At 36.0% G+C, this 26,197-nt stretch overlaps 2 protein-coding genes across 2 annotated transcripts; one reads left to right on the forward strand and one right to left on the reverse strand.

Moving 5' to 3' along the window:
* Positions 1-224: 224 nt before the first annotated feature.
* Positions 225-4,479, forward strand: LOC145598719 (uncharacterized). The gene is made up of 9 exons (XM_081655104.1): positions 225-329; positions 450-569; positions 668-735; positions 1,684-1,792; positions 3,066-3,134; positions 3,602-3,659; positions 3,806-4,041; positions 4,128-4,179; positions 4,293-4,479. The coding sequence occupies exons 1-9, from the start codon at positions 327-329 to the stop codon at positions 4,358-4,360; spliced, it is 783 nt and encodes a 260-aa protein (XP_081511230.1). The 5' UTR covers positions 225-326; the 3' UTR covers positions 4,361-4,479.
* Positions 4,480-4,848: 369 nt separating this feature from the next.
* On the reverse strand, positions 4,849-15,495 carry LOC145596795 (receptor-like protein 7). Its single transcript, XM_081652992.1, has 7 exons — positions 15,242-15,495; positions 14,988-15,125; positions 14,465-14,645; positions 14,159-14,290; positions 13,991-14,077; positions 5,142-8,275; positions 4,849-4,921 (listed from the first exon to the last, which is right to left on the reverse strand). The coding sequence occupies exons 1-7, from the start codon at positions 15,493-15,495 to the stop codon at positions 4,849-4,851; spliced, it is 3,999 nt and encodes a 1,332-aa protein (XP_081509118.1).
* Positions 15,496-26,197: the final 10,702 nt, after the last annotated feature.

The following is a 26,197-nucleotide window of genomic DNA, read 5'->3' on the forward strand; positions in this document are numbered from 1 at the left end:
AATTGCGTTTCATTAATAAACACCTGTGTTTTGGCTTGTTGCAGCCATCTTGGCTGCATTAGAATGCAGCCAAGAATTTGTAAACAAGTATCAATAAAAAAAAAAATCAAAACCAAACCATAACTCAAGCCCATAACATCAATGGGCTAAGTCGGTTACGAATTCGGACCCGACCCGACCCGACCCTCTAAAAGATCTAAACTTAAACCTCCGCAACGTCTCTGTACTCGCTTCTTTTTCCCTCTCCTCTGGCTCACTGCAGCCACCAAAAACCCTTTTCCCCCAAATTAATCGAATTCTAGGGTTTATCACCAAAATTCGCAACCATGGTTCGTCTCTTTTTCTCTCTTGCAACAATTTGATGATCTTTATTGGAGCTTCGATTTCTTCAATTTAATGGTGAAACTTCAAATTTGCTTCAATCTGATGTGAATTTTTGTTTTTGACAGCCTCAAGGAGATTACATTGAGCTTCACAGGAAGAGAAATGGATACCGTCTCGATTACTTCGAGCGTAAGCGTAAGAAGGAGGCGCGTGAAGTCCATACACGCTCTAAAAAAGCCCAAAATGTTAGTCTAAATGCGTCTGCATTTTTGTTGATTTTTGATTGATTTATTTTATAATTTGTTTTGATTTTGATAATGTTGTTTTCAATGGAAAATTTCAGACTTTGGGTATTAAGGGTAAGATGCTTGCCAAGAAGAGATATGCAGAGAAGGCTCAGATGAAGAAAACGTAAGAATTATGTTCTGATTTCTCAATGTTTAGTGCTGCGTGAATTATTAGTTAGCTTCATGTTCCTTTTACGAGCTGGGGTTGTCTCGGGGTTTTTGGAAACAGTAGTGAATTAAGGATGAGATAGATGCTATGTTATTTGGTTAAGTAAAATTATGATCAGGTGAATGCCCTTAATGATTTAATAGTAACTACTGAGTATAATACACTCTTTTTGTTGTGGGTTTTCGGGTTTATAATGATAGGATAGGAGGCATAGGAGCGTAGCCATGGCATACTTTTGTTGCTAATAGTGTTTAACCATGTTGATCTTCTTGATCAAGGTTAGGGCCTAAGATTGTTGCTCTAGAGTTTTGGTAATGTTGTTGGCTTTACGGAGATATACAAGATGCTTATGTTTGTCTTGAGAGAATTGTTTATTTGAGATTGTGAACATGTAAGGTCTTATAATGGTAGTGCCATCCTGATTTAATTGGTAAAAATGGGAAAAGGTTTGCCTAATCTTTAGTCTTAACCCAGACGGCAATTGAATAATTAATGCTATTTTTTTTTTTGTTTGATATGGAAGGATCAAATATTGGGGAAGATACCTGAATTGTATTTTTATTTGTTAAGTGATTAGAGAGGTTTCTAATGAAGTATGTGAAAGATAATTACTCTAAGTATCCATTTGTTGCATTATTTTTGATGATGGAAACGATATTGGGTATTGGTTGCTCATATTTTGATTGCCCCTCCCTCCTCTCTCTTCAATCAATCATTCAAAGCCTTAATCCCATAAGTGATGTCGGCTACATGAACAAATTTGATTATTTCATGTAATGATTATTCTGTGTAATCAAAACCTCCCTCCTCTCTCTTCAATAATATATGTATTTTTTTTACCTGTGTTGAGGTGTTTTATAACTATTGTTTTTGTGATTGTTTGTAACTTGTGCAAACCAACAGACTTAAGATGCACGACGAAACACCAAGTAGGCATAAGGTGGATGAAGATGTTCAGGAAGGAGCAATTCCTGCATATTTGCTTGATCGTGAGCAAACAGCAAGGGCTAAGGTGGGTGTGTTATGCTAGTTTCATTTGGATTCAGCTTACCTTTGCTCAATAAGTGCTAATTAATATTCTCAGAATTTTTTTTGAACTGATATAATATATAATACTTTGCATATTTTGATACAATTTTTGTATTGAGGGTAGAATTAAGCAGTCTGTGGTCAGAGCTATATGTCTTGTTTAAGAACTCTGCTCTTATCTTTCACCCTGATGACCTGATCACTTGATATCATGGAACTGTAGAAATTTTGTTTATTGTTTATTTGTTTTCTTCACAACCGGTGCTTAAAGCAAATATGCTATAGTGTACGTTTTGGCACGATTAACTTGAAAATTCGTAAAACTGTAAGATTTTTTTATTTATATATTTTTTTTATTGATAAACAATCCAGGCCTAGAATCCACATAGAATGCATTCAAGAACTAGTGCTGTTGGGCTGTTTTCTTGAAGATCTTCCTACCTAGATCTTCCATGATTTCCAGGAATCTGGAAGAGCTGTAAACAGAGCTTAAACTTTTGCTACTGTTGCATGCTGAATCCTGTTGTAGTGTATAGCAGGTGGTGTTGCTTAATATAGAATTTTCAATTAGTATAGAATCTTCTTCAAGAGTTTTACGGACATGGATGATGTTACTGTTTCCTTTGGGGATTCACTAGAGGAGGAAGATAAGGGAAATTTCTCAAATGAGCTCCATGAGATTTGATTCCCTAGACAACAGGGATCTGAGGTGGGGAGCGATGCCTACTTCACCTCAACCTCTATGAATTGCTGTTTCCTTATTAGCCCTACCCAAAACCATGCGGAAGAATAAATGAATTAGATATATGAGCCAAAGCTAGTATCCTTAGTAATTGGTCACCAATATCAATTTTCTTGGTGTTTATATTTGGGATTGGAGGTCTGGATGCTGGAAGAGGGCTCAATCACTGCAAACATTGACACAGAGTTGGGTGTACCTTTTGTGTATACATTATGTCCTTGGAATTGAGTTTCCTCTTTTATTGAGGGTTTGATTCTGAAAGATTATGTGTCAACGAGGTATTAGTGATCTTTGGTTTGAGAAAGAGGTCTCTAGGAAGTTTTTTTATTTTTATTATTTTTATTATTTTTTTTATATATATAAAAAAAATTTAGATTAAATACTAGCTATTTGATACTGAAGTATTGAAATTTCCTAATCTAACTTTTTAGTTGCTAAAACTTGTTTGTGTTATGTTCAGCTGTAACTTCTTATATATTTTTGTTTTTGACTAAATTTTGTTCTTGTTGAATAGATTCTGAGCAACACAATCAAGCAAAAGAGAAAAGATAAAAATGCAAAATGGGCGGTTCCATTACCCAAGGTAAAGTTTAACTTTGTCTTCTTGTCTAATCATTATCTATATTCTACTTCTGAGATTTATCTACTGCGAAGAACCTGGCAAATGGCAAAGCAATTTTATATTTACGGCTATAACTAGTTGTAGTAAATTAGCCAGGATTCCAACCCTTTTTTCTTTTTCTTTTTTTTTTTTTCCTTTCTAGTCTCCATATGTCTTAACTCAATTTATATTTATTTATTATTTATTTCTTTTTAAAAAAATTATGTTAGATTGTTGATCGTCAAATATTTTTCTTTTCCTTTCACTAGATTTTACTCTCTATCCTAATATCAGACTGCGGTTTGAGATTGCCATTATTTATTCTGATTTGAAAAAAAGAACGTTTTCAGCAATCTTTCTCTCGCTCTCTTTCTCTGACCTCTAGTGGTTGAAGTAAAGTTGGGGAAAATGGTAGGCTCTAACTTTGATTTAAAATTTCTATTCCTCAGGTTAGACCAGTTGCTGAAGATGAAATGTTTAAAGTTATAAGGTCTGGGAAAAGGAAAAGTAAGTATTTTATGAAGGACTTTCATGTATTTGTTGGATTCCATTGGTTTAACTAGTTGATGTGTATTTTATGAAGTGCTTTCATGTATATGTTGAATTTTAGTAGCTCTATTGGTAGCTAAGTGTAACAAATTTTTCTCTTGCAGCCAAGCAATGGAAAAGAATGATAACAAAAGCTACATTTGTTGGTCCCTCATTCACTAGGAAACCACCAAAGTATGAACGGTTTATCCGTCCATCAGGATTGCGTTTCACCAAGGCTAATGTCACTCATCCTGAATTAAAATGTTCATTTAATCTTGAGATCATCGGAGTGAAGAAGAACCCCAATGGTCAGATGTACAGTTCACTTGGTGTTATGACCAAGGGTACTATAATTGAGGTACAGCTCATTCGGTGCATAATTTTTAGGTTGCTTACTGGCTTACTGCTAATGCATTGCTAATTCATTTGCTTTGTAATCTCTAGGTCAATGTGAGTGAACTTGGTCTGGTCACACCAGCTGGGAAAGTAGTATGGGGTGAGTGTTTCGTTCAAGTTTATTTTTTACGAGGATAAAATCTCATTGTTGACTGCTACCTTGTGTTTCTCTCTCTTTTTCTCACCGTACTGTGCTTTTGTGGGTGTTTTCAGGGAAGTATGCTCAAGTGACAAATGACCCTGAGAATGATGGCTGTATAAATGCTGTTTTGCTAGTTTAATCAGGTTGTTAGGAAACGGGTCAATGAAATCACCTGTAATTTTGACAATATATCAGTGTTAATGGATGCTCAATGTCAAAGAAAGACACATTTATGATTAAGTTTTTTCTTTGGTGCTACATGTTCTCTAATCACGAGTCTTAAACTGTATCATTTTACATGGATTAGGTCAAATTAACCTGGTTAACTGTTTTAATATTCCTCGCCTGTTTTGTTAAGATGAAATTATGATCGAATATGTCAAGCTATTTGGTCTAGTTGGCCACGCATGTATGCTTAAGGTGGTGTGCATCTTGATTCTCAATGAAAAAAATACAATCTAAAATTTCGCCGTTTTGCTATTAACAGTTCCACCTTTCTAATAAGATCTCTTATTAAGGGATAGTAATTCATATCATAGAAGATGAGGCAACAAAAAGTCAATAACTAGCAATAGTATCATACCTTTAATACAACCCTTGTAATATCATATCAATTACTACACACAATTATATTATCATACGTGCTTCATTATAAATTCTGAGCTGGCACAACGCATTTCTGTGTATACGCAAGCAACACCTACATGAATAAATCCAAAGCAAATTTAGAGATATACTTAATATTCAAAAACCAACAAATTAAAACTATACTTACCATCCATATGTTATTACTGTTACATCCTTTAAGGATCTAGCGCATTGGTCTTTGTTGGTTTCTCCTTCTTCTCCTCCTTCCCCTTGCACTCTTATCTTCCTTGCATAGGATTTTCATGACCAGTCTATAAAGATGCTTGCAATACCATTCTCTATATCTCTTGATGTAGAGAAGAGGCCCAATGAAGATCGTAATCCCAATAGGAAACCCGACTTCAGCACCCATCAACATCCACTCTATTTCGTTCTTTGAACTCCAATTTGACCCTTCTGAACAGGTAGGCGGAGTTGCTCTCGGACCAGATTCTGTCAATGGCGGGCCGAACAATCCTGGGTTGCCTTCATATGAAGATGCTTCGAATGACTGAAGTTGAGTGCTTGTTGGGATCACTCCTGACAATTTGTTGAAGGATAGGTTCAAGTAGCTAAGGAAATTCAAATTTTCAAGCTCGGTAGGTATCTTCCCGGTTAAGGCATTACAAGAGAGATCCAACGATTCAACCTGGCTCAAATTCCCGAATGATGATGGAATATGGCCCCAAAATGAGTTGTGAGAAAGGTTGAGCACTACAAGAGCATTTAGATTTCCTAGCTCTCTTGGAAGCTTTCCATGGAAAGAATTGTTTGATAAGTCAATGCTTGTGAAAGTTATTAGGATGTATTGCAACTCATAGGAAAGACCTTTGAAGTTGATTGTCACAAAATTTTGATAGTATGTAAAGGATACATTACTTTGCACATAGCTTGGTTCCGTTTGCACTGTAGTTGTGCTAGCCATCATCGATGTCCATTTAAGAATCATCGGTGCTGTTAGTTCATTGCTAAAGAAGTTGGAAGCTAAATCCACAATTTGAAGTAGTGTCCAAATTGAGGGGTTCTCTAGGCACGCCATTGTTCCATGGAAGTTGTTGGATCTAAGGACGAGAACTTTTAAGTCGGACAAGCTTTTCAAGTGGCAAGGAAGGGTGTCATATAATCGATTGTTCCCCAAATCTAAAACCTGTAATGCTTTGCAGTTGGCAAGTGATCTAGGTATCTGTCCTTGCAAAAAATTCCCATTCATATGGAGAGTTTGTAAGCTACAACCTCTCCGGAATTTATTAGGGATAGCACCTTCAAGATAATTACCTCCCAAATTCAATACAATGAGTTGAGTCATGGCAATAAGACAATCAGGAATTTTTCCACTCAGAAGATTGTATTCTAGATTAAGAAACTCAAGATTTGGGGCATTGCATAGCGCGGTGGGAATGCTTCCATTTAACTCATTTTTGGAAAATGACAAGAAGTTAGCCTGGGATAGATAGTTGCCAATGTTTGGGTAAATGGAAGAGAAGTTATTGCTGGAAAACTCCAAATATTTTAGGTTAGAGGAGACGATTGGAAAATTTCCTTGAAGATTATTGGAATGAAGGTCAAGAGTTAAAGTATTAGCAAAGGGTGATGACTTTGAGGTGTTTGAGAGTGTTCGAGGTGGGTGTAATCCCACAAAGTGGTTGGATGAAAGGTTTAATGTGATGTCTCCTCCAGATAAAATTCCCCACATCCACTCGGGCACTACTCCTGTGATGTGGTTTATTGATAGGTCAAGGTAACCTAAAGATTGATTCATTAGGAATTTCGGAATGATATGCAGGTTGCAAGAAGCCAAAGCTAGAACTTGTAGTTGAGGAAAAGAGGAGTTTACATTGGTATCAATTGACAGGTGGTTGAATGAAAGTTGAAGTTCCGAGAGGTGCATGAAACTGTGTCGAAATTCAGCCAGTTTTAGCGTTCCATTGAACCTATTTGAAGATAGATCCAAATTCTCTAGTGCAGTTAATTGGAAAATTGACTTTGGGATAGGGCCTTCCAAGTTATTGCCGCTGATGTCAAGAGTACTTATCTTCGAAGAAGCTATGCTTTCAAACTCATTCAGTTGCCCACTGAATTCATTATCTTGCAAATAGATCAATTGGAGTGATGGGAGATTGAATAGCGTTGTAGGAATACTTCCATTTAGTGAGTTCTCTGACAAGTCAAGCTTCTCTAAGTTGAGTAAGCTATCCCAGTCAAGCTCATCTATCGAGCCACTTAATAGGTTATCCCAAAGAGCTAGGCTTTTTAGATTCTTGGCCGAAGAAAAAGATGGGATGGAACCCGAAAAATAGTTAAGGGATAGATCCACATCCTCAAGTAGATGTAGACTTTTCATAGATGAAGGTATGCTTCCATTGAATTGACAATCGTAAAGATTGATATTACGGAGCCTCTTGAGGTTGCTAATGGAGCTTGGCAAGTAGCCTGAAAAGTTTGTACTTCCAAGAATTAACTCCTCAAGAGATCCGTTCTTGTAAAACGTGGGCAAAGTCCCTTGTAAATTATTGTTCATCGACAAGTCAAGGGTTATAAGAGTGGGTACCTGAAATATACTTCTAGGCACTGTCTTCGTTAGGCCACAATCTGATAATGATAACTTCGTCAAGTTTGTGAACCCGACTAGAAACTCTGGTACCAAACTTGCTAGAGGGTTTGAATCTAGACGAATCACGGAAAGATGTTGAAGATTTAAAAGGGACTTGTGAATTTCACCCCTCAAGTCACATCCCGACATGCTCAAGACTTGAAGGTGAGGGAGTGATGAAGACAATGCCTTGCACCATTTCTTCGATGTTGTTGATATATTGACGTTATCAAGATAAAGCTCTCGAATACTCGTAAGGTTCTGAATCAACATTGCTAAATTTGGGTTTTTTAGGTATAAACCCTTGCCCATGGTATACTGTTTTGAAACATCAAGAACAACTAATTTGACAAGTTGTGAAATTCCAACGGGTACTTGTCCGCTGAAGCCTACCTCGGATAAATTGAGGTAAGTGAGACTAGACAGTTTCCCAATTGTTGACGGTATCTCACCTTGCAAATCATAGTTATTCGCCAAGTTCAAACTTTGGAGGAACTGAAGATGAAACAAACTACATGAGCTGCTAATGCCGCCGATGATATCTTTGCCACTCAAGTCCAGGCCAATGACTTGACCATTGGAGTTGTCGCATTTGACGCCACTCCAACGACAGCAGTCTATGCTATGGTTCCACCCCACAAGCTTGTCTAAGGCTTCAGGGGCGAAGGTAAGATTGTTTTTTAATTCAAGAAGTAAAGATTTTTGATCATTTAAACATCGACTCGAAACAAAATGTGTGAACAGGAAGCTGTGTATAATCCATGTAAAGATAAAGAGAGAAATTTGCTTGATATTCGCCATTTTGCAAAGCAAGCAAGCTGGCATGTGTTTCAAGTACTGATAAATTATATCTGTCAAAAAAAAAGTACTGATAAATTATTGGAAAGACATGAAATTAGCTAAATAATAAATCACTTAGTCAGTCATCACTCGGTGTGGAATTAGAGTGATGACTTTTATTTGCTAATTAGTCAAGCATTAATTTGATGACTTTTTCAACTATCACTCACAATTTAATTAAATATGTATGTCATGGATGATGTCTAGTAGTTGAAACTTCTTGTATGGAAGTCCAACTGCTTTATTTATTACTCGTAATAGATTATGAGCTAAGCTGTGATGTATGGTAAGGATTAATTATATATTTTCCATAATTTGAAGTATTGGTCAAACCAAATCAATAGTCTTTGCAGCTTTCATCACTTGGGGGAGTTGGGGCTTAATAATGTCCAGTATTCGCCAATCTTGAATTCCTGATAAAGTTCTTTACAGTTATTTTGAGTATATTGAATTTAGAGGTGGTGGTTATATGCAATAAAAAAAAATGTTTAGTTGAGTCCATAATTTGAAGTAATATAAAGATAACAGAGGAAGTATAAATTAGTAGTACGTAGTACGTACTCTCCAATTTGAACAAGGAAATTGAGTTAATTGACCAATTTATTTTAGTTTAGGTCACAATGTAGTACAGTGCACGGTTAGAAGAAGTATAAGTCATTAATAGTACAGTGCACGGTTAGAGGGAGTATATCACCTAAATAAGTTGGACTTTAAAAGACGGAAATGATACATGCATAACGTACGACCATATTCTTGCAGGAGTCGTTGAGGAAGCGGAATTGAATTCTTCTATGGCTAATAGGCTACCTTGTAAATTTAGGTCTTCATGTTCTTTTATATTCGTGTTTAATCACTATTTTGAGTCGAACCAATTAAGATTAAAAACCAAATCATTTTCTAATCTTCTAATCCAAGTTTAGCGATTGATTCTAGGAAGAGATCAAAAGTCTAAAGAAGGTATTTGATTGACAAGCCACAAATGATACAGGCATACATCAACCATTTGCATTTCAACCAAAGATTACTTCTGCATATGATATTGCTATCAAATACAATATGACGAAATAAGTCAAAAAAGAACAAATTTTTCTATCAAATATTTCTTTGCTTCTCTTTAATTGACATGTTTTTATTTTAACATATCTCACACATTTCTCTTTATTTGTGTTTTGTGATTTACTAGTAATGAAAATATAAAAAATACTTGTGTGAGGTCTTATTATGTTTGCCTCAGCTCAATATATAATTCCAATATACTCCTTCCCCAGTATTTAGAGCATCACTTTCTTAAATCAATTAACCATTTGTATTTAAGTTCATCATATCTATTATGGTTGAAACCTATGAATATGTTTTATACTTTATCACGCCCCTCATATGAGATTTATGCATAAGATTAAACATTGTACTGTCACGCATGTGGGTAATTGTCAGAATCATCTCGATCAATGTATAGTTTTCGTCAAATATCAACATTTATGATTTATATTTTTTGACAGGTGATAAAGTACCGCGTTATCAAATGTACCGATCAAAATGAGACATCTATTTTGAGATGAAAGTGAGATTATAAGTTTAGTCTTTGTTCTTCCCTTCAAATTTAGTGCAAGTGGATTGGAACTTAAAAGTACCAATAATTTTAGTAGTACTTTCCTAAAGCTATGAGAAAAATAAATACTTGTATACTTTTAATATGTGTTATCCAGCTAATGGATAATGTCTTGAAAAAGTTGCAAGAGGAAGAACAAAAGGAAAGAGGGGGGTTAAAGGGAAAGATAACATAATTTCAAAACAAAAGATAATGATTTACGAACAAACTTTTAGTGCAACTGTTTTCTAATATAAATAATTTCATTTCAAAAACGGGTATTATTCTTGATAAGGTGCTTTAAGCCTTAAAAGAGATTATAGTAGTTTCAATGTAATGGATCCCATAACCTTTTTAAAGCTACTTAGATCTGAGTCAGCATCATATTTTCTGTCTTTCTTTCATAACTTTTCAAATTTTATTATTCACTTTGTTTTGATCGATGCATTTTCAAAATAATTCCTACCTTAAACTGTATTGGGTTTAATTTAAGTCATTGTTGATTTGAGTTTGGTGACATTCTAACAAATGGCAGACCAACATTTCACAATGAGGATTTAAGGTGTACTCAAATCCTTCATTTCATTGTAAATCAAATTATTGATTTTGATATCTATATTATTAGTCATTGCATAACTTTGATCAATCGTACAATGATAATGAATGTTGGGTAAGGGTAGAATCCATGACCTTTGGTAGACAAAGTAATGTCCTTTGGTAGACAAAGTAATGTTCTAACCACTAAGCTGGTAAGTTTAAACACTATTTTAATTTTAATTTATAAATAAAACATACAATCGAATTTAAACCAAAATGTTGCAATATATGAATACATTAAAAAAAAAAAAAAAGTACCAACTCGACACTTATATAATATGGCAAGGTTTTGCTGTTTTCACTACTTAAGGCCTGTTCACATTTACTGAATTCAGCTGAACTGAACTGATTGGAGCTGAAGTAAACTGAATTGAACTGATTGAAGCTGAATTGAACTCAGCTGAAATAAATTTTTTATGAGAGAAGGAAATTAGGAGTTGAACTGAACTGAACTGAACTGATTGTAGCAGAACTGAACTGAATTTGAACTGATTGGAGCTAAACTGAACTGAACTAAATGTGAACAAGCCCTTATTGCACTTGAGGGGTATATCAATATCATGTAACTTTTTAAAAACATTGGGTACAATTTAGAAAATCCAATAACATAGAAGTAAGTTAACTTGACTACTTGAGTGAAGAAGAACCCAATGTAATTTTTTTTTTGTTGCATTATCTATCCTACAAATTATTCAACTTAACCCCAATTTATTACACATTTATTAATGAATTAAATATATTATTTGAGATGAGTCATCTTCTAAAATTTTTAAATACATACACTTGATACACTGTTATTAAGAAACTCTAAAATTCTACTTCCTCTGTTTTTTTATACTTGCAACACACCTTTAATCACGCTTTTCGAGGAGATAATTGAACTAGGTAAATGAATGGATTAAGCTATGAAATTTAAACCGTAGCAACTTATCCATTTCTTCTTATAGGTGGTAAAATTTTGTAAATTAATTTATCCGTTTACCTAGTCTAATATCTTTCTTGAAATGCGTGCCAAAGGAGTGTGTTGCAACTAAATAAAAACGGAGGAAGTATTATAAGATGGTCTCATATTTACAAAGTGAACATGATCTCATATACAATTGTACAATGATAGAAGAAACATGTTGTGTTCGTTAATGGTGTTAAAGTTATTTTTACTAATGGGTTTGTTTAACTTATCTATGAAGCATAAAATTTACATTTGTTAGTTATCAATAAGGTAAAATGAAATTAAAAAAAAAAAAACTCTAATTTTCTCTTATCTTACCATTTATTTCTTAACAACAAACCCTTTATTTTATTGAAACACATTGTTTACATAGAGAGAATTAGAGGGAAAGGATGATAAGAGATGGGAATGGATAAAAAAATTATAAGATGGTTTTATTTACACACAAAAAAAAAATCAATTTAATCTTATATATAGGCCTTGTTTGGCAATTGGCTGTTGGCTGTCGGCTGGTTTGATTGGCTGGTTTGACTGGCTGTTTGTATTGGCTTTTTTGTTGGCTGTTTGACTTTTTATTAGTCTAAAAACATGTTTGGTAAAATTGGTTGTTTGATGTTATTAGTAACTTAGGTAGCCAAAAGCCAAAAGCTACTTGTTGTTTCAATGAATACTACAAGAAGGGGGGGGGGGGTTGAATTGTAGTATGAGAATTTAGCTAAACTTTTTGCGGAATTAAAACTAAGTAAGCTAAAGGAACAGAAAGTTAAACTGAAGGAACAAAAGTGCACGAGAGATTTTTACGTGGAAAACTCCTTGGCCCTAATCAAGGAGAAAAACCACGACCACTTGGGATTTTAGGAAAAGAATCTTCACTAGAATAGGGCAGTAAATCCTATTACAAACTAAAGACTCTTACTTCAAGTTCCTCAACAAACTTGAAGCCCCGAGGAACAAGTCACCCAACTTGTTACTCCTTCTCTTCTCTTTCTCTCTTCTCACTTCTCTCTGCTCTCTCTCTTCTCTTTCTCACTTCTCTTTCTCACAATACAGAAGTTCACTCAAACTTCCCCATTCCCCAAATTACAACTCAAAAGAAAGAATTTAAACTCTAGTATAAGAACATTAAGAACACTCAAATAGACTTGTATGGAATTGGACTCTTAACTCGAATAAAAGATGAAAACTTATGTGAGCAAGGGTGAATTTTTCCAACAGAAATCAAGAGCTATTTATAGATCACAAAACGTGTTTGGAAAAACTTAATTGTGCAGCAAGACACTACGCCACTACTCATACCCACTAAGAGGTTCATGTCCCTAAAATTAAGGAAGCATGAACTCCTCAATGTGCAAGACCATGTCTAGAAGAAGAACATGGAGAGTAGGCCGCAAGTTTAGAAAACGTGGAGATTTTATTTTCAGAAAAGATTTTGTAAAATCAGAAATAAAAATAAAATCTTCTTTTTGCTTAAAAAAGATAAACGTTAGAAAATAACCTCTTTCCTAAATTTTAGCTAGCACAATATTATCTTCTTAGACCAATTCCACACAAGAAATTCGAATGTACTAAGTATCTTATACTTACATAAATCCTAAAATACAAAAGTATATTTAGTCTTCATGTTTCTCTGATGAAGCTTCTACTCCGAGGCTTCTGTTCCTTGAAAGGAACTTCTCTTCTCTGGTGATGCTTCTTCTCTGAAGCTTCTGTTCCCTGAGGGAACCTTCTCTTCTCAAGTCTTCATTTCTGAAGCACCAGTTCATGTGAGGGAACTCTTCTTTTTGGATAACTTTGTTTATGGCCTTCCTGTTCCTCATGGTATCTTTGCTCGACACTTAATTCTCCTAGTCTTTGCACTGATCACACACTTAAACAATCAAGCCTTTATTAGTATGTAAGTAAGTAAGGTTGTGTCATCATCAAAATCATTAAGTCCAACAATATTCCCCCTTTTTGATGATGACAAACAATCCAAACTTACTTACAAGGAAACAAAGATAATCCATCCTAAACTAAGGAAAGAAAATGCAAAAATATAATGCAATGCAGAAATAAACTACTCAAATAAAACTAAAAATAGAAAACAAAAAGAGACAGAAAACAAAAAGAAGAAAATTTGCAAAAATTGAAAAAACTTGTATTTACAATATACCTGCCTGTAGAGAAGTAGGCTTGCTGAGAAGACTTCGAACAGAGACCATAGAATGATTAAGTTTCCTTGGATAGTTTGCATCTTTTCCCCCTTTTGGCATTATCAAAAACCAACACACAAGCAATAGTATACCATAACACAGCACCATCAAGTGGTCTAGTGTTAAGACAAGAAGCATGCATATATAGAGAAAACATTCACAAAGCATATAGGCAAAAGCATTATAGACATTCATCATCCAAAACCGATTTAAAACATCGGCCAATGTACCAAATTTGCAAGTTCACAAAAAAAAAACAGAGTGCCCAAAATATTACAGACCAAATTAAAAATTGTTTCCCAAAAACAAATAAACAGAAGTTTCATCAACATAAAAAGGCTGCAAGGAAAGAGAGGTTAGGAAGCAGTGCTCTGGTCATCATCAACAGCAAGATCCTCAAGCTTCTTGCTAATTTGAGACACAATGTCCTTCACTGTGGACAGTCTCCCCTGTTCTGAGCTCTTGACCAGTTTCTTCAGATCAGCATCAAGAGTGAGCACACTCTTCTTCAGTTCCTCCATCTTCACCGTTGACTGCTCTTGTTCCTTCAGCACCTTCTGGAGCATCTCCTTCATCTCCTTCACATCTTCGCTGGGAACCTTCGGTGGGGAACTAAATGCTGCAAAACCTGAAGTAGATGCATACTTTCCCGAAGTAGGAGAGGTGGTAACTTTCTGAAGTTCCTCCTGTACCCCAGTAATATCTATACAGATAGGTGCTGGGTTCTCCTTCTTTTTCATCAACCTTAAGCTCTTCCTCTTCTTCTTTCCCCCTGTCTCAACAACCTCTTCCACCTGCCTTTCCTCTTCCTCCTCCTGTTCCTGCAGCTCCTGAACAACATTCCCTATAGCCTCTCTTGCCTGATCTTCTCCTACTTCCCCCTCAACTGGACCACCTACTTCTTTTGGCCTCCTTTCTTCCTGCACAACTTCAAAACACCCATCTACAACTTTCATCTTATGGTTTTCAAGGAAAATGGGTTGTATGTATTCAGTGTTTTTGAGGGGCAGGGGTTCTTTGTCAGCAAAGGAAATGCCAAAGCTTTCAAACACATAGGTAAGTAGGTTACCATATCCAACCTTCCAGCCTTTAGGAACACAATGAGATAGGTGTTGGATCATGATAGAGGGGAAGTTGATTTGGATCTTTTTGGCTAGGCAGTAGATTAGGACAGAGTCAAGCTTGTTGGCACTGTCTCTCTTTTGAGAACGAGGGATTATGTCATTGAACACAAATTTCAGCAGGATTTTGTCAAGAGGGGTCAGGTCATTGTGGTTAATGTAGGTTTCCTCAGGGTCTCCACCTAAATACTCCACTATTTCATCAATATTTGCATCAGGAATTGGGTTCCTTATCACATTATTTTTGAAATAAATATCATACCCAATATTAGGCAAATCAAACAACTCAGCCAAATACATAGCATCAAACTCAATAGCCTTCCCATACACACAGCAACGAATAGTACCCTTAGAGTACTTAAAACTTTTACAGAAATCTCTTATAGCATCAACATACAAACTTCGATTAAAACACTCACCCAACAGATTCACCCAATTTTGAGCTTCAAACAAATCCAACAATTCATAAAGCTTAACAGATCTACACCAAGGTAAATTAAGTGCCAAACCTGTCACGAAGTGATCACTGATTTTCTCCTGTTCTTCATAGAGGCAGGCTTGTCTCGATAGTTGACACCCATCTCCGAAACGCTCTGCTCCTCTTCTTGCATGTCCTCGAATTTTCTTTTTCGGGAAGAATTGGACTCAGTAGGAGATTCCTTCTTTTGAGGCTCAGGATTTTGAGTTTCGGGGATGACTTCCATGGTGATTTCTGGAATAGGGTTTGTGATTTCTTCGGCTTCAGTTTGGGTTTTTGGTGAGACAGACATTGGTGAGAAATTTTGATCGGAGTGATGAGAGAGAAGGTAATTTTTGAGTGGTGTAAATTTTGGTGAGGCTGACATGTTTTTATGGTGGAGGTAACTTGAGGGAGTGAATAAGTGAGGTGTCGTTTGGGAGGTGAGGTGAATTTAGTTGATTTGACACTCCTATTTATTGCTTAGGGAAGCGTAAACCGTGTTTCAAGAGAGTAATGGATGTGGGCAACTTTTGAACAAAAGATAATGATGGATTTTGATATATTCATCCGAATTTAGTGTTTAGATAAAAAATTGGAATTTTGAAGATCAGATAAACACAACAATTTTATCTTTTGAATTCAATTAATGAAATCACTTGCAAATACAACTTGATACACGGAACAATTCAACAAGGCTCATGCAATCAATTTTGGACTTCTAATATCTCTGACTTTCAAATTTACATGCCCATTAGTAAATGTTACTCCTGCTCACAACTTGCCTTAACTATGTAATTAAACATATAACACTTGTGCACAGTATACAATAGTTTAAGCACGTTAGTTTGAGTTTCATACCTGAGGGAACTTGATGCATTTTTCTTAGTATAACTTAATCATCCCAAGTTCCATTATCATCTTCTCATGCATTTCTCTATTCAAGGGCTTAGTTAATATATCTGCAATTTGATTGTCAGTTTGGCAGAAATCTAACTTAATTAAACCCTTTTTAACATTATCCTTAAGGAAATGATGCCTTATATGAATATGCTTGACTCTTGAATGATGGACTGGATCTTTAGATATGCAAATTGCACTGGTGTTATCACAATAGATAGTAATGCAATTAAATTTAATACCAAAGTCACGCAACTGTTGTTTAATCCAGAGGACTTGAGAGCAACAAGCAGCTGCTGCTACATACTCAGCCTCTGCAGTAGACAATGCAACAGTATTTTGTTTCTTGGAACCCCAAGAAACTAGACAAGAGCCAAGGAACTGAACCATACCTGAGGTGCTTTTCCTGTTGACTAAGTCACCAGCATAGTCAGCATCAGTAAATCCTCTAAGCATAAAGTCATCACTTCTAGGATAAAACAGACACAGGTTATCTGTTCCTTTGAGGTATCTCAAAATTCTTTTAACAGTCGTTAGATGAGATTCCTTAGGGTTAGACTGAAATCTAGCACACAATCCAACACTAAAAGAGATGTTAGGCCTACTGGCTGTTAGATATAACAATGAACCAATCATACCTCTATAAGTCGTTTGATCCACACTTGTTCCTTGTGGATCATCATCAAGTCTCGTTGCTGTTCCCATAGGTGTGTGATTTGTCTTGGCATTCTCCATATTGTACTTCTTCAGAAGTTCCTTGATGTACTTCTGCTGGTGAATCATTATTCCTCCTGCTGTTTGCTTTATTTGGAGTCCAAGGAAGAAATTTAATTCACCCATCATGCTCATCTCAAATTCACCACCCATAAGCTCAGCAAAGTACTTGCACAAACCATTGTTAGTAGCACCAAATATAATATCATCAACATAAATCTGAACTACCAACAAATCAGTTCCTCTAGATTTAAGAAAAAGAGTTTTATCAACCTTTCCCCTTTTGAAATCATTTTTCAGGAGGAACTTTGAGAGCCTTTCATACCAGGCTCTTGGTGCTTGCTTAAGCCCATAGAGAGCTTTATCAAGCTTGAAGACATGATTTGGAAACTTAGGATTTTCGAAACCTGGAGGTTGTTCTACAAACACCTCCTCATTTAAGAAACCATTTAGAAAAGCACATTTCACATCCATTTGATAGAGTTTGAAACCCATAAAAGAAGCAAAAGCTACTAGGATTCTAATAGCTTCTAATCTAGCTACTGGGGCAAAGGTTTCATCGAAATCAATACCTTCCTGTTGGTTATAGCCTTTCACAACCAACCTTGCCTTGTTCCTTACAATGGTACCATGCTCATCCAACTTGTTCCTGAACACCCACTTGAGCCCAATGATCTTATTTTCCTTAGGCTTTGGCTCAAGGTGCCAGACTTTGTTCCTTTCGAACTCATTTAGTTCCTCTTGCATGGCTGCTATCCAATCAGCATCTCCCAAGGCTTCTTGATGATTTCGAGGCTCTAGGATGGACAAAAATGCTTGGAACGCACAGAAGTTCCTCATTTGCGATCTGGTTTGAGTTCCTTTACCAATGTCACTGATTATGAGATCAGTAGGATGAGAACCTTGATACCTGAACGGCTTGGGATGAAATTCCCTTGCTGGAACTCCAATTTGAGGAGCTTCTTGTCCTGTTCCTTCTACTTCTTCCTCTTCAGTTTGTTCCTCATTCACCTGTTCATCTTGGTGAGGAACATCTTCATTCTCTTGAGGTTCTTCTTCTACTGCAGGATGCTTTTCTTTGGCTTGCTTTTGATCTCCTTCTTTATCTTTGTCTCTGATCAAACCTATTTCAAAATCATTATCTTCATCCTGTTCCTGTACACTCACAAACTAGTTAACTTCATCAAATATTATGTGAATGCTTTCCTCAACACACATTGAGTTCTTATTGTAAACTCTGTAAGCTTTGCTATCAAAGGCATATCCAAGAAATATAGCCTCTTCACTTCTCTCATCAAATTTGCCTAGATTTTTCTTACCATTATTATGTGCAAAGCACTTACAACCAAAGGCCCTAAGATGAGATATGTTTGGTTTCCTTCCCCTGAAAAGTTCATAGGGAGTCTTGTTGATGATGCTTCTGATTGTTACTCTGTTAAGAATGTAACATGCTGTATTCACGGCTTCAGCCCAGAAGTTCCTTGGCAATCCACTTGCAATCAGCATGGTTCTAGCCATTTCCTCAAGGGTTCGATTCTTCCTTTCCACAACCCCATTCTGTTGGGGAGTTCTTGGAGCTGAGAAGTTATGGTTCATGCCATTTTCCCTGCAAAACTCATCGAATCTTGAGTTCTCAAATTCAGTTCCGTGATCTGATCTGAGATGGACTAGTGAGTGACCACTGATTTTCTGTATTTTCTTGGCAAAAGCAACAAACTCGTCAAAAGTTTCATCTTTACTTGCAAGAAAAATAACCCAAGTGAATCTGGAATAATCATCAACAATAACCAAAACATATTTCTTGCCACTCCTTCTTTGAATTCTCATGGGACCACACAAGTCCATATGGATTAGTTCCAAAGGCTTTGTAGTGCTCACCATTTTCTTCAATTTAAAAGATGAACGAACATGCTTGCCTTTCACACATGCATCACAAACTTTATTCTGTAGGAACTTGATAATAGGAAGTCCCACAACCAAGTTCCTTGACCTCAGTTTGTCCAGTAATGAAAATCTAGCATGTCCAAAACGTTTATGCCATAGCAGGGGATCATCTTCAACAACACTCAGACATGTAAGGTTGTTCCTTGGGATTAAGTTGAGGTCAACAGTATATGTATTCCCTCTTCTTGTTCCTTCTAGAACAACCTTTCCTGATTTGTTGTTGATGATGTTGCAAGAATCAGAAGTAAAACTTACAGAGTTTCCCTTATCACAAAATTGTGATATACTGAGCAGATTGTGCATTAAGCCCTCGACCAGGAACACATTATCAATGGAATGAGATTTTGATCTTCCAATTTTTCCTTTTCCAATGATCTCGCCCTTCTTATTATCCCCAAAGGTTACTGTTCCTCCAGGGTAGACTTCTAGTGAGAGGAATTTTGATTTATCACCTGTCATATGCTTTGAACACCCGCTGTCGAGATACCACGAGTTGTTCCCCCTCACTAGAACATGCAAGAAAACTAAGCATTAGAATCAGGAACCCAGGTTTCCTTGGGTTCCTTTGACGTGGATGCAATATCAGTTTTCTTGACCCACACTTGTTTCACATTCCTTTTATTAGCTTCTTCTCTATTCCAACATTGACCATAAAGATGTCCAGTCTTACCACAAAAAGTACACATTTTCATGCTAGGAAGCTCAACATATTTCTTTTGTTTACCTTTTCTCTTGGTCATATAACCAAGTCCTTCAGTTCTTTTTCCTTGAGCTTCAGTAATCCATTTGGGTATAACTTTTGGGTCAATACTCCTATCCTTTCTAGCATTCAGTTCATTTTCAAGTTGATCCTTTTGATTCCTTAAAGTCGAAAGTTCATTTTTCAGATTTTCAAAATCAACATTGAATTTAAGCAACTGATCACTCGAGGAACTGCTAGAACTGATATCAGAATTCATGAGCTTATACTGAGTTAATTCAACATTCAGAAGAATACTTTCATTCTTGATTCTATCAGCTATCTCTTTTATGTGCTTATACTTAATATTCAGCTCTTGCAATTTGCTTTGGGACTTGGCATAAGCTGTTTCCAACCAAGTGCCATGTTCCTTGCAAACTTTAAGAGCCTTCTCACACTTATTCAGTTTCACACAAGTTTCTCTAAAGAATTCTTCTTCTTCTAGACACAAATCTATTAAGACATCTTTAGACACTAGTGGAAAATTTCTCATTCGTAACAGGCTATTTGTAACGGGCAAAGCATTGCCCGTTACAATTAAGATATTCGTAACGGGCAAAATTGTGCCCGTTACGAATACTTATTTATTCGTAACGGGAAAAATAGTGCCTGTTACGAATAAAGATATTCGTAACGGGCAAAATAGTGTCCGTTACGAATACTTATTTATTCGTAACGGGCAAAATAGTGTCCGTTACGAATAATTATTATTCGTAACGGACACTATTTTGCCCGTTACGAATACTATATTACACGTAAATGACCAAACTTAGCCCAACTGATGAGAGGAGAGCCCAATACTTTGCTTTTTAGGGTTTCACTCCCTCTCTCTCTCCGTCATTCACCTCTCTCTCTCCTCTCCTTTCCTCTCTCTCTCCTCTCTCCTCTCCAACCTCCTCACTTTCTCTCTCCTCCGTCACCTCCTTCCACACCACCTCCGTCGCCGCCGTATCAAACGCCTCCGTCACTTCCACCGGCGTCAGCGGCGATCTTCCCGTCGATTACGACGAGTTTTTGCCGGAGTCGTCTCCGTCGGACCGCCGGAGAGCTGGAATTTTGCTGCATCCGACATCGTTGCCTGGACCTCACGACATTGGCGATTTCGGTTCATTGATTGGCTTCATTCTTCTGGTTGTTCTCTTTGGCAGGTGGTTTCAATTTTAGATGATTTTGTTGTTTTTTAAGATGAATTTGTGGTTTTAATTTGGTGATTTTTTGAATTGATTGCTGGAAATTTGGTGGCAGGTTTTGCCTCTGGTTCCGCCAGGTAGAAAGGCTAATGAACAACCAAGCCCGTAGGCTTCTTCCTCTAATTTAGATCTAAGTCGTTGAACAAATTCACAGGTTCGTTTCGATTTTTTTTCTCTTTTGCTTTCTTTTCGTTCTTCGATTTGATGTGCTCGTTGTTTTGATCTTCGCATTGAATTTTTTAGGATTTATAATTGGTTATTGTTCGAGAATTATTTAGGGTTTTCAGTGATTTAATAGATGTTTAATGTGATTATTGATTCAGCATTTGATCTGATTTTCAGTACGTTTGTTAGTGAATTTGTGAAATCATGCGTTCTCATCATCGGTAAGATTTGAGAATTTCTCGTCTAGGTGTTTGATTCTTAGTGTTGATTTTAGGATTTGTGATTTTGGATTGTTTATTTCAATGATCTGAAGAGGATTTTGTGGTGTAAATCTTGTAGATCTGTAAATTTTATGGTGAAATCAGCTTTTTTTTTTAAAAATTTTTTGATTTTTTGTAAATCAACTTATTTTATGTAATTCAATTATTATTATTATTATTATTATTATTATTATTATTATTATTATTATTATTATTATTATTATTATTATTATTATTATTATTATTATTATTTACGGGCTGATTCAATTATGATTCATTTTTTTAATTTTGATATTATTTTTTGTTTCAATTATGTTAATTTTGGTTTTTTAAAATTATTGAATGTAGGTGGAGCATATAATATCTACACAAGGGAGCTTAAGACTCAACGTCTCAGACCATAAATGTTGGGATAAAACTTGTTTTTATTACAATTACGATTTTTTTGCTCTTTTATTAGTCTTAGCCTTAAGAAACTTGCGACATTATATGAGCAAGTTGATGTATTTTAAAGTTGATGTATTTTTGAGTATATTAAATTTGTATTATATTTGTGTAATAAAAAAATTATGTGTGTATTATATTTGTGTAAAAAAAAAAATTATCTCATTATTTGATAAAATGATCCAGCATGTGCTAGCACGTGCTGGATATTTTTTTTAATTGCATCAAACACTATTCGTAACGGGCAGATATAATGCCCGTTACGAATAACCCGTTATTCGTAACGGGCAAAATAAATGCCCGTTACGAATAACGGGCATTATATCTGCCAGTTACGAATAACTGGTTATTCGTAACGGGCACTTGAAACGCTCGTTACGAATAACTACTTATTCGTAACGGACAATGTAAGTGCCCGTTACGAATAAGTAGTTATTCGTAACGGACGGTGCCCGTTACAAATAATAATGGCCATCCGTAACGGCAGCATACGTAACGGACGCTGCCCGTTACGGATGGGCCTTTTTTGCCCGTTACGGATGGCCTTTTTTCCACTAGCGAGAGAGAGTTTTAAGCTGTTTAGGATCAAGAAATACCTCTTTGTGGAGTTCCTCAAGGTTAACCTTTTCATCATCTGATTTTGCCATCAGACACAAATTAGCTGTCTCCTCTTCTGATTGGTCATCCTCATCTTCTTCACTGTCAGAATCACCCCAAGCTGCTATCATGGCTTTCCTCATGTCCGACTTTTGAAAGTTTGCTTTGCTGAATTTTTCCTTTCCTTGCTCCTTGCCCTTTCCTTTTCCTTTATCATTTTCCCAGAGGGGACAATCCCTGATAAAGTGATCTGGGGATCCACACTTGTGGCAGCTGTAGTCAGGTTTGGCATTGGAGTTCTTTTTCCCGAAGTTCCTTGAGGTGCGGCCTTTCTTGAATATCCTTTTGAACCTTCGAACGATCATGGAAGCTTCATCCTCGTCCACTTCTGAGTCTTCCTCCTCCTCTGCTTTCAGAGCCAACCCCTTGTTCCTCATGGTTTCAGTGTTGACTCCAAGGTGTAGCTCATGGGTCATGAGAGAACCAGCAAGTTGCTCGATGTTGAACTTGGTGAAGTCCTTAGTTTCCTGTAGGGCTGTCACCTTAGCTCTCCATCTCTCGTCCTGTGGAAGACTTCTGAGAACCTTCCTAACCTGCTCATCTGTAGGAATCTGTCTACCAAGGGAAACCAGCTCATTTATGATGTTGGTAAAACGAGTTAGCATCTCCTGGATGGTTTCCTTAGGTTGCATCTCAAATCTTTCATACTTAGACATAAGTAGATCGATTTTTGAGCGTTTAACCTCATTAGTTCCTTCGTGAGTAATCTGCAGCAAATCCCAGATTTCCTTAGCGTTCTTGCACCCCATAACACGATTGTGTTCATGAGGTCCAAGCCCGCAATGGAGCAATTTCACAGCCATAGCATTGATTTCCATCTTGTCAAAATCCTCTTTCTCATATTCAGACATGGGCTTAGGGATTACCTCATTCTGAGCGTTTGTTTTGGTGACTTCGAAATCACCAACTTCAATGACCCTCCAAACTTGGTAGTTCTCCGCCTTGACAAAGATCTCCATGCGGTTCTTCCAGTAGGTATAGAACTTCCCGTTGAACATAGGAGGTCTCTGAGTTGAGTATCCTTCCTCGAGCTTTTCGTGAGTATTCATTTTCTCCAAGACCTTTCTTCTTCAGGGTTTCCTGATTCTCTTAGAAGTTAGGCTCTGATACCAATTGTTGTTTCAATGAATACTACAAGAAGGGGGGGTTGAATTGTAGTATGAGAATTTAGCTAAACTTTTTGCGGAATTAAAACTAAGTAAGCTAAAGGAACAGAAAGTTAAACTGAAGGAACAAAAGTGCACGAGAGATTTTTACGTGGAAAACTCCTTGGCCCTAATCAAGGAGAAAAACCACGACCACTTGGGATGTTAGGAAAAGAATCTTCACTAGAATAGGGCAGTAAATCCTATTACAAACTAAAGACTCTTACTTCAAGTTCCTCAACGAACTTGAAGCCCCGAGGAACAAGTCACCCAACTTGTTACTCCTTCTCTTCTCTTTCTCTCTTCTCACTTCTCTCTGCTCTCTCTCTTCTCTTTCTCTTCTCTTTCTCACAATACAGAAGTTCACTCAAACTTCCCCATTCCCCAAATTACAACTCAAAAGAAAGAATTTAAACTCTAGTATAAGAACATTAAGAACACTCAAATAGACTTGTATGGAATTGGACTCTTAACTCGAATAAAAGATGAAAACTTATGTGAGCAAGGGTGAATTTTTCCAACAGAAATCAAGAGCTATTTATAGATCACAAAACGTGTTTGGAAAAACTTAATTGTGCAGCAAGACACTACGCCACTACTCATACCCACTAAGAGGTTCATGTCCAAAAAATTAAGGAAGCATGAACTCCTCAATGTGCAAGACCATGTCTAGAAGAAGAACATGGAGAGTAGGCCGCAAGTTTAGAAAACGTGGAGATTTTATTTTCAGAAAAGATTTTGTAAAATCAGAAATAAAAATAAAATCTTCTTTTTGCTTAAAAAAGATAAACGTTAGAAAATAACCTCTTTCCTAAATTTTAGCTAGCACAATATTATCTTCTTAGACCAATTCCACACAAGAAATTCGAATGTACTAAGTATCTTATACTTACATAAATCCTAAAATACAAAAGTATATTTAGTCTTCATGTTTCTCTGATGAAGCTTCTACTCCGAGGCTTCTGTTCCTTGAAGGAACTTCTCTTCTCTGGTGATGCTTCTTCTCTGAAGCTTCTGTTCCCTGAGGGAACCTTCTCTTCTCAAGTCTTCATTTCTGAAGCACCAGTTCATGTGAGGGAACTCTTCTTTTTGGATAACTTTGTTTCTGGCCTTCCTGTTCCTCATGGTATCTTTGCTCGACACTTAATTCTCCTAGTCTTTGCACTGATCACACACTTAAACAATCAAGCCTTTATTAGTATGTAAGTAAGTAAGGTTGTGTCATCATCAAAATCATTAAGTCCAACACTACTCCAAGTAGCTTTTTCATTTTGGCTTAAAAGCCAGCTTTTCAGCTGGCTGAAAAAGCCATTTACCAAACACAAATTTTGGATGTTTGACCAAATGAAAAAGCCAAAAGCCAATCAAAAAGCCAATGAAAAGCCATTTACCAAACAATAATCTTATATCTTATAATTTTTTTTTTTGTAATACAATAAGTTTAATGGGCCCACTATTTAAGGCTCCTACCATTGGACACTTGACTGGCAATGCATGGGGGGAGGGGGGGTGTTTGGTAAGGGAGGGGAGTTGTTCATGGTGAGACTCGAACCTCAAGGATGCAAAGACTATTGCTCCAAGAGGTCTTCCTCATGAGACCATCTTATAATAGAATCTTTTAAATGTAGATAATTTGAAATTGGTTGAACCCTACCGACGTTGGAGCTAAAAGTAATGCTTAACATTATAGTCTTTGACTTTGTAAATGGGAAAAAAAACATATGTACTTGTACAAAGTTGCACGTCATGCATTCTTTGAGGAGACTTTGTTATTTTCATGTGAATAACAAATGTCGTACGAATAATAAATTGGTAATTGTACTTTACATTTCATAAAGTTATGAAAAAGGAGGTTGATAAGCTATGGAGTGTATGGACTATTCTGACTACTGATCACCCTTTGCATGTTTTTTTGAGTCATCTTATCACTAATATATTATTTCATGTCCCCCGTTTTTTTCCTCATTTTATTTCATGCGTAAATGCTCCACTATTTGTCTATTTAGCTGTATAAAGGTTATTTTAAACAATTAATTAAATACAAAAACTTAAGTGTCCAAATACATGCCATTTAGCATATAATGTTTGATTAATTTAACATGTCGGTGCCTTCCTTTTTTTTTTTTTTTTCCAAACTAGAGATTACAAATATTATTGGCTTAAAATAATCAATTTTTCAGAGATTTTGCGAATTTGACTCGTTTGCTTTGATTTATTACAAATTGTCATCATTGTTTGGATTTTATTGAACACATGAAACAGCCAATGTTAGGATATATCAAATGGTTTCACAGGTTTTTGAGCGTTGCTATTAGTGGCGTATGTAGAATATTTAGTGTGGAGGGGCACTAAATAAAAAAAAAATAAATAAAATGCTTGTATAAGGGCTTGAACATGAGACTTTTAGTCCAAACTAAATGCATTACCACTATGACAACTAATTTGATGTTATTTATTGCATTAAAATTGTATTTAACCTATAAATTTACACATTTACTTAAATAAAAAAATAAAAAAATAAAAATTTGGGGGGGCCGGTGCCACCCAGGCCCCTTCATAGATCCGCCAATGCTTGCTATATTGTTTCCAAATGTCCAAATTAATAAATAGTAGAAAAATTGAAAAAGTAGTATAATCAAAGTGATAATAAGATACAATAATATATTATGAACTTTACAAATAATAATAGTAATAAATTATGAATTATCGTAGCTTAAAATTTTAAAATTGGAGATGATACTACTTGTTAGGCCCTGTTCACTTTACATAATTCCATAAAATAATTTCATTTCAGTGAAAAAAATAAATTAATTAAGTGAATATAATTTTACTTTAGTAAAAAACAGTAACTTTAAAG

Source organism: Chenopodium album, chromosome 20 (genome assembly GCF_948465745.1).
Source record: "Chenopodium album chromosome 20, dcCheAlbu1.1, whole genome shotgun sequence".
Classification (NCBI taxonomy): Eukaryota; Viridiplantae; Streptophyta; class Magnoliopsida; order Caryophyllales; family Amaranthaceae; genus Chenopodium; species Chenopodium album.